A 14,235-nucleotide genomic window follows, 5' to 3' on the forward strand; every position below is an offset into this window, starting at 1 on the left:
AAGTTTCATTCCTTTTTATGGCTGAGTAATATTCCATTGTATATATGTGCCACATCTTCTTTATCCACTCATCTGTTGATGGACACTTCGGTTGCTTCCATATCCTTGCTATTGTAAATAGAGCTACAGTGAACATTGTGGTACATGACTCTTTTTGAATTGTGGTTTTCTCAGGGTATATGCCCAGTAGTGGGATTGCTGGGTCATACGGTAGTTCTATTTTTAGTTTTTTAAGGAACCTCCATACTGTTCTCCATAGTGGCTGTATCAATTTACATTCCCACCAACAGTGCAAGAGGGTTCCCTTTTCTCCGTACCCTCTCCAGCATTTACTGTTTGTAGATTTTTTGATGATGGCCTTTCTGACTGGTGTGAAATGATATCTCATTGTAGTTTTGATTTGCCTTTCTCTAATGATTAATGCATGTTGAGCATTCTTTCATGTGTCTGTTGGCCATCTGTATATCTTCTTTGGAGAAATGTCTATTTAGGTCTTCTGCCCATTTTTGGATTGGGTTGTTTGTTTTTTTGATATTGAGCTGCATGAGCTGCTTGTAAATTTTGGAGATACATTTGTCAGTTGCTTTGTCAGTTGCTTCATTTGCAAATATTTTCTCCCATTCTGAGGGCTGTCTTTTTGCCTTTTTTATGGTTTCCTTTGCTGTGCAAAAGCTTTTAAGTTTCATTAGGTCCCATTTGTTTATTTTTGTTTTTATTTCCATTTCTCTATGAGGTGGGTCAAAAAGGATCTTGCTGTGATTTATGTCATAGAGTGTTCTATGTTTTCCTCTAAGAGTTTTATAGTGTCTGGCCTTACATTTAGGTCTTTAATCCATTTTGAGTTTATTTTTGTGTATGGTGTTAGGGAGTGTTCTAATTTCATTCTTTTACATGTAGCTGTCCAGTTTTCCCAGCACCACTTATTGAAGAGGCTGTCTTTTCTCCACTGTATATGCTTGCCTCCTTTATCAAAGATAAGGTAACCATATGTGCGTGGGTTTATCTCTGGGCTTTCTATCCTGTTCCATTGATCTACTTTTCTGTTTCTGTGCCAGTACCATACTGTCTTGATTACTGTAGCTTTGTAGTATAGTCTGAAGTCAGGGAGACTGATTCCTCCAGCTCCGTTTTTCTTTCTCAAGATTGCTTTGGCTATTCGGGGTCCTTTGTGTTTCCATACAGATTGTGAAATTTTTTGTTCTAGTTCTGTGAAAAATGCCATTGGTAGTTTGATAGGTATTGCATTGAATCTGTAGATTGCTTTGAGTAGTATAGTTATTTTCACAATGTTGATTCTTCCAATCCAAGAACATGGTGTATCTATCTCTCCATCTATTTCTATCATCTTTAATTTCTTTCATCAGTGTCTTATAATTTTCTGCATACAGGTCTTTTGTCTCCTTAGGTAGGTTTATTCCTAGATATTTTATTCTTTTTGTTGCAGTGGTAAATGGGAGTGTTTTCTTAATTTCACTTTCAGATTTTTCATCATTAGTGTATAGGAATGCAAGAGATTTCTGTGCATTAATTTTGTATCCTGCTACTTTACCAAAGTCATTGATTAGCTCTAGTAGTTTTCTGGTAGCATCTTTAAGATTCTCTATGTATAGTATCATGTCATCTGCAAACAGTGATAACTTTACTTCTTCTTTTCCAATTTGTATTCCTTTAATTTCTTTTTCTTCTCTGACTGCTGTGGCTAAAACTTCCGAAAGTATGTTGAATAATAGTGGTGAGAGTGGGCAACCTTGTCTTGTTCCTGATCTTAGTGGAAATGGTTTCAGTTTTTCACTATTGAGAACGATGTTGGCCGTGGGTTTGTCATATATGGCCTATATTATGTTGAGGAAAGTTCCCTCTATGCCTACTTTCTGGAGGGTTTTTATCATAAATGAGTGTTGAATTTTGTCGAAAGCTTTCTCTGCATCTATTGAGATGATCATATGGTTTCTCTCCTTCAGTTTGTTAACATGGTGTATCACGTTGATTGATTTGCGTATATTGAAGAAGCCTTGCATTCCTGGGATAAACTCCACTTGATCATAGTGTATGATCCTTTTAATGTGGTGTTGGATTCTGTTTGCTAGTATTTTGTTGAGGATTTTTGCATCTATGTTCATCAGTGATATTGGCCTGTAGTTTTCTTTCTTTGTGACATCTTTGTCTGGTTTTGGTATCAGAGTGTGATGGTGGCCTCGTAGAATAAGTTTGGGAGTGTTCCTCCCTCTGCTATATTTTGGAAGAGTTTGAGAAGGATAGGTGTTAGCTCTTCTCTAAATGTTTGATACAATTTGCCTGAGAAGCCATCTGGTCCTGGGCTTTTGTTTGTTGGAAGATTTTTAACCACAGTTTCAGTTTCAGTGCTTGTGATTGGTCTGTTCATATTTTCTATTTCTTCCTGGTTCAGTCTCGGAAGGTTGTGCATTTTTAAGAATTTGTCCATTTCTTCCAGGTTGTCCATTTTATTGGCATAGAGTTGCTTGTAGTAATCTCTCATAATCCTCTGTATTTCTGCAGTGTCAGTTGTTACTTCTCCTTTTTCATTTCTAATTCTATTGATTTGATTCTTCTCCCTTTTTTTCTTGATAAGTCTGGCTAATGGTTTATCAATTTTGTCTATCTTCTCAAAGAACCAGCTTTTAGTTTTATTGATCTTTGCCATCATTTCCTTCATTTCTTTTTCATTTATTTCTGATCTCATCTTTATGATTTCTTTCCTTCTGCTAACTTTGGGGTTTTTTTGTTCTTCTTTCTCTAATTGCTTTAGGTGTAAGGTTAGGTTCTTTATTTGAGATGTTTCTTGTTTCTTAAGGTAGGATTGTATTGCTATACACTTGCCTCTTAGAACTACTTTTGCTGCATCCCATAGGTTTTGGGTCATCATGTTTTCATTGTCATTTGTTGCTAGGTATTTTTTGATTTCCTCTTGGATTTCTTCAGTGAACTCTTGGTTATTAAGTAGTGTGTTGTTTAGCCTCCATGTGTTTGTATTTCTTACAGATTTTTTCCTGTAATTGATATCTAGTCTCATAGCGTTGTGGTCGGAAAAGACACTTGATACAACTTCAATTTTCTTAAACTTACCAAGGCTTGATTTGTGACCCAAGATATGATCTCTCCTGGAGAATGTTCCATGAGCACTTGAGAAGGATGTGTATTCTGTTGTTTTTGGATGGAATGTCCTTTAACTATCAATTAAGTCCATCTTGTTTAATGTATCATTTAAAGCTTGTGTTTCCTTATTTATTTTCATTTTGGATGATCTGTCCATTGGTGAAAGTGGGGTGTTAAAGTCCCCTACTATGATTGTGTTACTGTCGATTTCCCCTTTTATGGCTGTTAGTATTCGCCTTATGTATTGAGGTGCTCCTATGTTGGGTGCATAAATATTTACAGTTGTTATGTCTTCTTCTTGGATTGATCCCTTGATCATTATGTAGTGTCCTTCTTTGTCTCTTGTAATACTCTTTGTTTTAAAGTCTATTTTGTCTGATATGAGAATTGCTACTCCAGCTTTCTTTTGATTTCCATTTGCATGGAATATCTTTTTCCATCCCCTCACTTTCAGTCTGTATGTGTCCCTTGGTCTGAAGTGGGTCTCTTTTAGACAGCATATATAAGGGTCTTGTTTTTTTATCCATTCAGCCAATCTATGTCTTTTGGTTGGAGCATTTAATCCATTTACATTTAAGGTAATTATAGATATGTATGTTCCTATTACCATTTTCTTAATTGTTTTGGCTTTATTATTGTAGGTCTTTCCCTTCTCTTGTGTTTCCTGCCTAGAGAAGTTCCTTTAGCATTTGTTGTAAAGCTGGTTTGGTGGTGCTGAATTCTCTTAGCTTTTGCTTGTCTGTAAAGGTTTCAATTTCTCCATCAAATCTGAATGAGACCCTTGCTGGGTAATCTTGGTTGTAGGTTTTTCTCCTTCATCACTTTAAATATGTCCTGCCACGCCCTTCTGGCTTGCAGAGTTTCTGCTGAAAGATCAGCTGTTAACCTTATGGGGATTCCCTTATGTGTTATTTGTTGTTTTTCCCTTGCTGCTTTTAATGTTTGTTCTTTGTATTTAATTTTTGATAGTTTGATTAACATGTGTCTTGGCGTGTTTCTCCTTGGATTTATCCTGTATGGGACTCTCTGTGCTTCCTGGACTTGATTAACTATTTCCTTTCCCATATTAGGGAAGTTTTCAAGTATAATCTCTTCAAATATTTTCTCAGTCCCTTTCTTTTTCTCTTCTTCTTCTGGGACCCCTATCATTCGAATGTTGGTGCATTTAATGTTGTCCCAGTGGTCTCTGAGACTGTCCTCAGTTCTTTTCATTCTTTTTTCTTTATTCTGCTCTGCAGTAGTTATTCCCACTATTTTATCTTCCAGGTCACTTATCCGTTCTTCTGCCTCAGTTATTCTGCTATTGATCCCTTCTAGAGAATTTTTAATTTCATTTATTGTGTTGTTCATCACTGTTTGTTTGCTCTTTAGTTCTTCTAGGTCCTTGTTAAATGTTTTTTGTATTTTCTCCATTCTATTTCCAAGATTTTGGATCATCTTTACTATCATTATTCTCAATTCTTTTTCAGGTAGACTGCTTATTTCCTCTTCATTTGTTAGGTCTGGTAGGTTTTTGCCTTGCTCCTTCATCTGCTGTGTGTTTCTCTGTCTTCTTATTTTGCTTAGCTGTGTTTGGGGTCTCCTTTTCGTAGGCTGCAGGTTCATAGTTCCTGTTGTTTTTGGTGTTTGTCCCCAGTGGCTAAGGTTGGTTCAATGTGTTGTGTAGGCTTCCTGGTGGAGGGGACTAGTGCCTGTGTTCTGGTGGATGATGCTGGATCTTGTCTTTCTGGTGGGCATGTCCATGTCTGGTGGTGTGTTTTGGGTTGTCTGTGGCCTTACTATGATTTTAGGCAGCCTCTCTACTAATGGATGGGGTTGTGTTCCTGTCTTGCTAGTTGTTTGGCATAGGGTGTCCAGCACTGTAGCTTGCTGGTCGTTGTGTGGATCTGGGTCTTGGCGTTGAGATGGAGATCTCTGGGAGATTTTTGCCATTTGATATTACGTGGAGCTGGGAGGTCTCTTGTAGACCAGTGTCCTGAACTTGGCTCTCCCACCCCAGAGGCACAGCCCTGATGCCTGGCTGGAGCACCAAGAGCCTGTCCTCCACACGGCTCAGAATAACAGGGAGGAAAAAAAGAAAGAAAGAAAAAAGAAGATAAAATAAAATAAAGTTATTAAAATAAAAAATAAGTATTAAGAAAAAAAATTTTTTAAGTAATAAAAAAAAAAACGGACAGACAGAACCCTAGGACAAATGGTAAAGCAAAGCTATACAGACAAAATCACACACAGAAGCATACGCATATACACTTACAAAAAGAGAAAAGGGGAAAGAAATATATATATCGTTGCTCCCAAAGTCCACCTCCTCAATTTGGGATGATTCGTTGTCTATTCAGGTATTCCACAGATGCAAGTACCTCAAGTTGATTGTGGAGGTTTAATCCGCTGCTCCTGAGGCTGCTGGGAGACATTTCCCTTTCTCTTCTTTGTTCGCACAGCTCCCGGGGTTCAGCTTTGGATTTGGCCCCGCCTCTGCGTGTAGGTCGCCTGAGGGTGTCTGGTCTTCGCTTACACAGGGCGGGGTTAAAGGAGCAGCTGCTTCGGGGGCTCTGGTTCACTCAGGCCGTGGGGAGGGAGGGGTACGGATGCGGGGCGAGCCTGCGGCGGCAGAGGCCAGTGTGACGTTGCACCAGCCCGAGGCGCGCCGTGCGTTTTCCCGGGAAAGTTGTCCCCGGATCACGGGACCCTGGCAGTGGCAGGCTGCACAGGCTCCCAGGAGGGGCGGTGTGGAGAGTGACCTGTGCTCGCACACAGGCTTCTTAGTGGCGGCAGCAGCAGCCTTAGCGTCTCACGCCCGTCTCTGGGGTCCGCGCTGATAGCCGCGGCTCGCGCCCGTCTCTGGGGCTCGTTTAGGCGGCGCTCTGAATACCCTCTCCTTGCGCACCAGGAAACAAAGAGGCAAGAAAATGTCTCTTGTCTCTTCGGCAGCTCCAGACCTTTTCCCGGACTCCCTCCCGGCTGGCACACTAGCCCCTTCAGGCTGTGTTCACGCCGCCAACCCCAGTCCTCTCCCTGCGATCCGACCGAAGCCCGAGCCTCAGCTCCCAGCCCCGCCCGCCCCGGCGGGTGAGCAGACAAGCCTCTTGGGCTGGTGAGTGCTGCTCGGCGCCGAGCCTCTGTGCGGGTATCTCTCCGCTTTGCCCTATGCACCCCTGTGGCTGCGCTCTCCTCCGTGGCCCCGAAGCTTCCCCCCTCCGCCACCTGCAGTCTCCGCCCGCGAAGGGGCTTCCTAGTGCGTGGAAACCTTTCCTCCTTCACAGCTGTCTCCCACTGGTGCAGGTCCCGTCCCTATTCTTTTGTCTCTGTTGTTTCTTTTTCCTTTTGCCCTACCCAGGTACATGGGGAGTTTCTTGCCTTTTGGGAGGTCTGACATCTTCTGCCAGCGTTCAGTAGGTGTTCTGTAGGAGCTGTTCCACATGTAGATGTATTTCTGACGTATCTGTGGGGAGGAGGGTGATCTCCGCGTCTTACTCTTCCGCCATCTTGAAGCTCCTCTCATGCACTCTTCATTCTCTCTCTGGGTGACTTCATCAGCCCCCTTGCTTCAAATACCATCTATGTCCATATGACTCACACATTTTTACTTCCAGCTTAGGCCGCCTTTAAGAGCTTCAGACCGGCATTTTTAACTGCCTACTTTCCTATAGTATCTCACAAGCTCAAATTGCCCCAAACACACATATTTTCCTTCTAACTCTATTCCTTTTTGTTTCTTGAACCTTTAAACATCACCTTATCCACCTTGTTATGGTCATCCTCAAGAATTCATTTCTCTTTCCCTAATGCCCTGTATCCCGTCCATCACCCGGTTTTATTTATATCTATTTCAGGTAATTATCTCTTTTATTGCATCTTTCCATCTTCACGACCATCACCAGAGTTCAAGCAACTATTATCTCCCATCTGGATGACTATAATAGTTTCAAAATGCATCTCTCCAATCCACTTTGGCTTCTCAAAGAAACTGGAATGGTCCGTTGGAAATACAAATCTGACCATATCATACCTCTATAAAGAGCACTTAAATGACTCCCTGTGTTTCTTGGGGTAAAAAACAAAAGCTCGCACTGTGGCCTATAACGTCCTGCACGGACGGGCCCCTGCCGCCCTCGCCAGCTGCTCTCACCATGCTCTCCCTGCCTTCTCGCCCTCATTACGCCACAGTTCTTTCATATATTGAATGCACCAGGCTCCTTGCCTCCATCAGACGGCCTTAGCCAGTGCTGTTTCCCCTGCCACCACTGTGTGCTTTTCTCGTGGTGCTCTATTTGCCTAGTTATAGCCTGTCCTCCCTTGGAGCCCACCCCATGGGCCACTTCCTCCCAGAAGTGATTCATTTCCCAGTTATGTGTCATGTGCCTCTCTATTGACAGAGTTGAAAGCTTCCTCTTATTGATTCTTTATTAACTCTGTTCCCTCAACCCCACTCACCACTCATTGTAGGCTCTTTGAGGGCAGGGACTGTGCCTGTGTCGGTCACCGTTGTATTACTAAATGCCCAGCATACAGTGGGTACTTGTGATTATTCGTTGAAGGAATGAAGTGTGAATCTCATTAGAACAAGCTAATAACAGTGTTCCCAGGGTAATAGGATCCTCTCCATGGCTTTGCCTTTGTGCCCCCAGTCTCTAGAAGAGGATCTCCTAGCAGGCATTAAGTAAAGTTTAGCCATTACTACATCAGTGAGTGAATGCTCCAGAGCCAACACTTCCTCCAAAGCCAAATAAAAAGACTCTGACACTGTTGAGGAAATTATGGTCTGAGGTGCTCAACCTCCTTTATGCTTAGTCATGTTCTGTGTCTGGGGGACTAGGCATATCTCAGAAATCTTGTCTCCAAACGTGAAAATGGGGGCTACTCGGGACTTGCCTGCACTCTGGAATGTGAGACCCGCCTTCCTATGAGGTTGGCCAACTCCGCCAGGAATTCTCTGGCTGTAAATAGGCAGAGCCTGCTCAGACCATCCTGCGATTTGATGAGCTGGGTTTGTCTCTAGCTGGTGAGGGGACCTGAATAAAATCCCTTCTTTGTAAGTCCTTCCAGGAGAAGGATCTCTGACCCTGTTGATAGCATAGTTGGGCACACAGAACATGGATGCTTAGTAGCGAATTAATGAATGCTTGAATGAATAAATGAAGCAAACGACTGTGGTCCACTAGCCTTTCTGTCATTCAGCCATCATCTGTAAACCAGCGATGGGGAGGAGGGAGACCTGTGCTAGACACTGGCTTTAGAGAGATTACTAGAATGCACTCTCTGCTCTTGAAGGCTTGCCATTCCCACTAGGGAGACTTGACTAAGTAAACCCAGTTTTTCTAAGTTACAAGAGAGTCTGGGGAAAGTGCTGTGGTAAAGGAAACACTTGACACTCTTAATCAGGAAGAGGGGATGTGCCGGAGGACTGGTCTGAAACATCCATGAGTTTGGAGAATCAAAATCATAGCTTATGGGCATTAACATCCCTTCAACTCAGCTGAGTTCTGTGAACACATGGGTGAAAAAAAGGAGAAACTCAATCTGGTTTCATGAGAACAAATGTGTGTGGGCAGAGATGTCATCCCTTCAGCTAAACATTAAACCACCGCTAACGTTAAGGGAACACCAATTATGAGCCAGATCCTGTGCTAACATGAGGAAACAAAGATAAAGGATGCTTCCTCTTGCCCCCGAGGAGCTTGCAGACCACTGGAGGAGACAGATGGGGAAACAAATCACTAATAACATCAGCACATTGAGATCTGTACCAAGTGGTACAGAGTGTTATCAGAATTTGGAGAAGACAGAGAGGATTGCTCCTGGGGCAACCAGGGAAGGTGGTGTCACTGGTAATGAATGAGCTGATTCTGATGTGGTAGAAAAGTAGGGATGGGTCAGGGAAAGGATGCTTTGGATTTAAGCTGCCTCACATAAACATGGCATCATTGGGAAGAATTCACGGAGGTGCTGGTCCAGGACCACACTCTAGAAGGTTCACACAGGTTCCTGGGATGAGAAGTTGCCTCTGTCCCTGGTGCACTGCATGAAGAGGCCGGGCTTAGGCATTCTTTGGCTCCTTACTTTTGCTATGGCATTAGCCAAGTGGTTGTCTGGGAGGAGAAGGATTGAGGGACTAGAGGACATGAAAGTTGAATTCAAGGCTTCTGACTTTTGAGACCTAGACTTACAGAAAACCTGTGGAATCCTGGCCCTGAGCTTTATCAACCGTGTGCCTTTTAGCAAGTTTCCTTTGTTTTCTCATCTATAAAATGGGAAAATCAATATATACTTTAGGGAATATTTGCAAGGACTGGCCAAGCCGGATCCACAAAACGGCCCAGCACAGGGCAGAGGATATAGTAAGTGTCCAGTTCTCTGTCTTCCTTGATGTGGAATCGAGTCAGTGTGTTAGTAGCTGGCAGAGCACATAGCATCAGCATTAAATCCAAAAATGGAGTTAGCGGATATAAGCGTTTTCTGAACCCAAGGCAATTCCCTTTAATCCCCACCATTTGTTTCACATAAGGCACAAAATAAAAAAGTAATGTTTTTATCTTTAAAAATCCAGTGCTTTTAATTGTGTTACCCTTACACAAAGCTGTTGTTTTCGCCATTTACCTGAAAGAATTAAGTAGGATTTGGAATAATTCCATGAACCTAAGATTCAAACCATAGTTCCATGGTTTGATCCTAGGGACAAACCGGTATGAGGGATAGAATTCCCTGCTTGATCTCATGGGAGGATAAGGGTTACCCGTATATCCAGCATAGTGGTTGTGTAACCTTGGGCAAGTCAATTTCTCTGCATCTCAATTTCTTCCTCTACAAAAAAAGGCTATCATAATAATTAATAATTCAACATCTCAAGCAATTAATCCTCAAAAGGGTTAAATGGGTCAATGTGTATAATGCCCTCAGCACAGTGCCTGGCATATCGTTAGTACTCAGTGAATGGAACCTGTTGTTATTACGATTGCGTCTCGTCACGTATGTGAGGCTTTTCAGTTATCTTTCTTCTTCCCCTTTCCCTCCAAGGTGCCTCCACGCAGAATCCCAACAGCGTGGAGCCGGAGAAGCAGGTGGACAGTACTGTGAAGATGGCCGGCGTGGTCGCCGGCCTCCTCATGTTCATCATCATTCTCCTGGGCGTCATGCTGACCATCAAAAGGAGGTGAGTTTCGGTTGCTGCCCTGCAGACCCTGCCAACCCCAGGGGGCCCCGACACTGCCATGTGGCCAAGTCCTTTCCCTGCTGATCGCTTCTGAGCGGGACCTTCTGATACAACTGTTGAGGTCCTGAAATTTGGGGCCAGTGGTGGCTCATGGTGTTGGTGTCTGAAGGGCATGTGCTCTCTGCTTGGCGAGCAGCCCCAAGACGGCAGGTTTCTTGCGGGGCAGGTGTTCCTTGGAGTCCCATGGGATTCCATGTATGACGCTTCTCAGAGATGGCTGCTCTGTCGTGATTGGTCACGTCATCGAGATTACAGGGGAGCCCCGGGAACACGGGTGAGCCCACAGATACAGATGCAGGAAAGCAGTGCTTCGTTCCTTTCACCTTCATTCATCCTTGACTTTTCTTTGGTCAAGCGGCAGCATCCCAAGGGATTGATGCATCCTTGGCATCAAAGGGATAGAGCCACCTCTGATGGTGTGACAGCCCTGAGGGAAGGCTCCTTCCTACTCCGCATCCCATAGAACCTTCCCAGCTGGATTGTTGCTGCTTGTCACCTCTCAGCAGGATGTCCTCCTGGCACCTCTGGTCAGCGAGCACTGTTATCTCCTGTTGCGTGCATTGCTCATGAAAGCCAGGGTCCAGGTTCTTTCCTGATCCCCCAAGTTCATTACATCGACATCTTCTGTTTATCAGACATGCGGGAGGCTTGAAGACAGCACAGAGGAGTTGCAGAGAGGGAGAGGAAATAGTCATCAGGGAAAGTTGAAGAATATCAGCTCTCGCTGTCCCTGGGGTACACGATTGATTATTCCTCCAAACAGGAGGTCCTCCTGCCTACTGTACCTTACTGTACTGCCACCATGTCCCCGTGCCTACTGCCCATCTCAATTTCAATGCCAGGATTCCAGCCTTGGTCTCCACCCTCCCACTCCCCAGGCTGCCAAAGCAAACAAAACACTTATCTACATTATAATGATGTGTGCTGCAACCTGCCCTGCCCCCAATATAAAGAGACGTTTTAGTCCATTCTTCAACCAACTACTAACTCCTCAGCCTGAAGCTCTGGGTTTGGTTACTCACAGAGTTCAGGACAAGCCCGGTAATGAGGACCGGGACTTGCTTTCATCCCTGAGACAAAAACAGCTTGTGAAACTTGTTCCCACCAGAACAAAGGGACAGAATGCCCCAAAGACAAATTCCAGCTTCTACTCTAAGGAGTCCCATGAATATAAATGCATGAAGTAAACAAATGAAGACAGTGTCCTTATTTCCAGCCATCAGTTTCGCTCTACAAGTAGTTGGCCTTCTTTTAGCCATTCTGGCACCGGAATGTCTCTGTGTGTCTCATGGTTCTGTTCAGAATCAGCCAGGACCCCGTTTGGCCAGGACATCTTATTGGTAGGACCTGTTCTTTCTGGACATCTTTGTTCTGTAGGGTCATTCCTTTCCTCAGGCTCCCAGCAGAATGACTGAAGAGTTTCGGTTCTCGTCCAGCTACTGATTTTCTGGTTGGAGCGGCTAGGGAGGAGGGAAGGTCCATGATAATACTGGGGGTCAAGAGCCCTCAGAGCCATCACCATCATCCATAAAGCGAGGCCACGTTTTATGTCTGTGACAAGCCAGCTGCTGTTGGATGAGGCCGAACATGAGGTTTGATTTCTCTGGGGGTGAGTGAGCATATCGCACATGTAAGGTCATTGACACGTTCTCGGAGTCGCAGACGCTTTAGAGACACAGGTGAGTTTGGGCCAGTCTCCCTGAAAAAAGTAACCAATTTAATAGAATTGCATTCCTCTTTGATAGACCCTGAATGTTCTCATTCTTCGCCACTGATTTGTAAGTCAGATATGCTCTTCCAATTTTGCTCTTTCTAAAGCCTGGCTTAACCCACGTCACCATTGTCTGCGAGCTTGTGAAGAAATTTCACTTCCCTCTCAACAGCTATTTCTGAAATGTGTGACTTTTTGGGAGGGAGGAAAGGGCTTTCTGTTTTCAGGCTGGCAGCAAGGATAAAGTGAGCCCTTTGTGTGGTTTTATCCTCTTCTATCTTTATCATCTCTCATCTCTATGAAAACCATCCGTCAGACCCAACCCACAGACATCACGTGATCACCATTTCTTTCCAAGGGGCAAAACTCAGATGTAGTGGCAGTGGGCAAGGGGGTAGGGGTGCTGATCAGTGTTTGCATATACAGTATCTTTGGGAGAAAATAAGACATTTTTCTGGCCTGGTTGATGGTAATATTTTACAAATAGGTATAGGGGAAGGAAAGGGGAGGAGCAGAGAGGAGGGGAGGGGAGGGGAGGGGAGGGAAGAGTAGGGGATGGGTCAGAGGGAGAAAAAGAGAAATTAAACATCAGCCTGCGCTCTTTCCACTAACCCACAGTGTCTTCTGATGTCTAGAGGTGCCCCCACCAAAGGACAGGGAAGAGCTTAATGGGCTCCTTTCCCTCTTCTTATCCCAACCCCATATATAAATATGGGGAAAACCTCACTGGTCAGTTGCGTCTGTCACTAACTTACTTACTGCTCACCAGAATGATGTCCACAGCCACCTAAAAGGAATAGATACGAAAGGAAAAGAAACCCCCAGATAACAGGCGAATCATCACAACTCAGGATCCTAGTGTCAGCATCTATTCAGTGTCCCTTTGTGACCTAGAGTTAGTTCCTGCATCTAGCAGCTCTCAGAAGTCAGATGCCTGCCACACTCCCTGCACTGGCTTGTGCTGGATCTTCTCCCTGACCTCCACAGACATGGCCGTGGCGGCTCCCTGTTTCCTCTGCTCCCAATGGATTCAGCTGTCTCAGAGTCTTCCCCAGAGCTGCAGGCACATGTCTCCAGTCCACTTAAGATGCCCCTTGTTTCTCCATACAGGCCTTGAAGCGTCCCTGTCACTCTCCAAAGAGAGTCTTTCTCTTACTATTAGGTGTTTTGTGTGTGTGTGTGTGTGTGTGTGTGTGTGTGTGTGTTGTACTGAACTAGAAAGCTGGCCCAGAAAGGGCTAGAGATACAGAGAACCAAGGGAAGGGCTTAGTGAAAGAAGCTAAATCAATTTACATTCAGAAAGGAGTGTAAGAGAAAGGAAGAGAGAGAGAGAGAGAGAAATATATCAGCATAGCCCAAGGAAAGTTTTGTTGTTGTTGTTTGGCTGCTTTATAATGGGTGGAGGGGATCTTGAAAAATGCAAGGTTGCAGAAGGGGATATGAGACGCTGGTGAGCAATTCAAACAGAATTCCCTTACAGTTTGAAAAAGATGCAAATTAAACTTTAGACTTCTTTTAAGAGTACCTTTGGCTGTTTGGACTGGGCTTCTTTGAACGCAGGACCATACAGAAGCAGGGCTACATGGAGATATGGAGGATTGCATGAGCATTATAAGAAGGGGATCTGGAGCCCCTTCCGACAGAGTTAACAGCCAGTGTGGTTATAGCCAAGCTCACTGCAAAATAGTCATTCTTATGCTGTCACTGGATAATGGCTCCATCTTTTTCTCCTGGCTCTATTGATCACATCTAGACCTCAGAACACTCTAAAATGGGTTCCTGCATGCCATTATGTAATGGAACGTACCTCCTTTTCATGAACACCCGGTTGAGTCCTGAAAAAGAGAAAAGCTCTCATCACTGCAGTCCCGTTCATCTTCTTCCCTGACCTCCTCCCTTTAGAATTATCGAACATCCTCTGCCAAAGGAATGGGCAGCCAAGGCATTGTAAGGCCACCTCTCTGGTCCCTTGGCTTAATACCGTAGGGCCCTGGGTGCCTTCAATGCAAATTAAGGTGGAAAGCTCAAGCCTTAGTGCCTTCACTAGTGTATCTTGATGTTTCAAGGTGTTTCTTGGCCACTCACATATGGGAAGTTTGACATTTTAATGTTTGTTCGTGGGATATGGACATATGTGCATGTGCCTACAAGCTTCCCGTCATCCAATTTATTCCCTGGGACACGCTTCCTGAAATCTGAG

The 14,235-nt window shown here is 44.2% G+C and overlaps 1 protein-coding gene across 14 annotated transcripts in view; it reads left to right on the top strand.

Moving 5' to 3' along the window:
• Positions 1-14,235, top strand: part of PTPRT (protein tyrosine phosphatase receptor type T) — a 1,098,035-nt gene that overhangs the window by 913,928 nt on the left and 169,872 nt on the right. For all 14 annotated transcript variants that reach the window (XM_082361692.1, XM_082361703.1, XM_082361700.1 and 11 more), the window contains one exon: positions 10,129-10,264. In XM_082361692.1, the coding sequence (XP_082217818.1) occupies positions 10,129-10,264 (136 nt within the window). The remainder of the gene's footprint in view (positions 1-10,128; positions 10,265-14,235) is intronic.

Source organism: Balaenoptera borealis (genome assembly GCF_965194805.1).
Source record: "Balaenoptera borealis genome assembly, chromosome: 16".
Classification (NCBI taxonomy): Eukaryota; Metazoa; Chordata; class Mammalia; order Artiodactyla; family Balaenopteridae; genus Balaenoptera; species Balaenoptera borealis.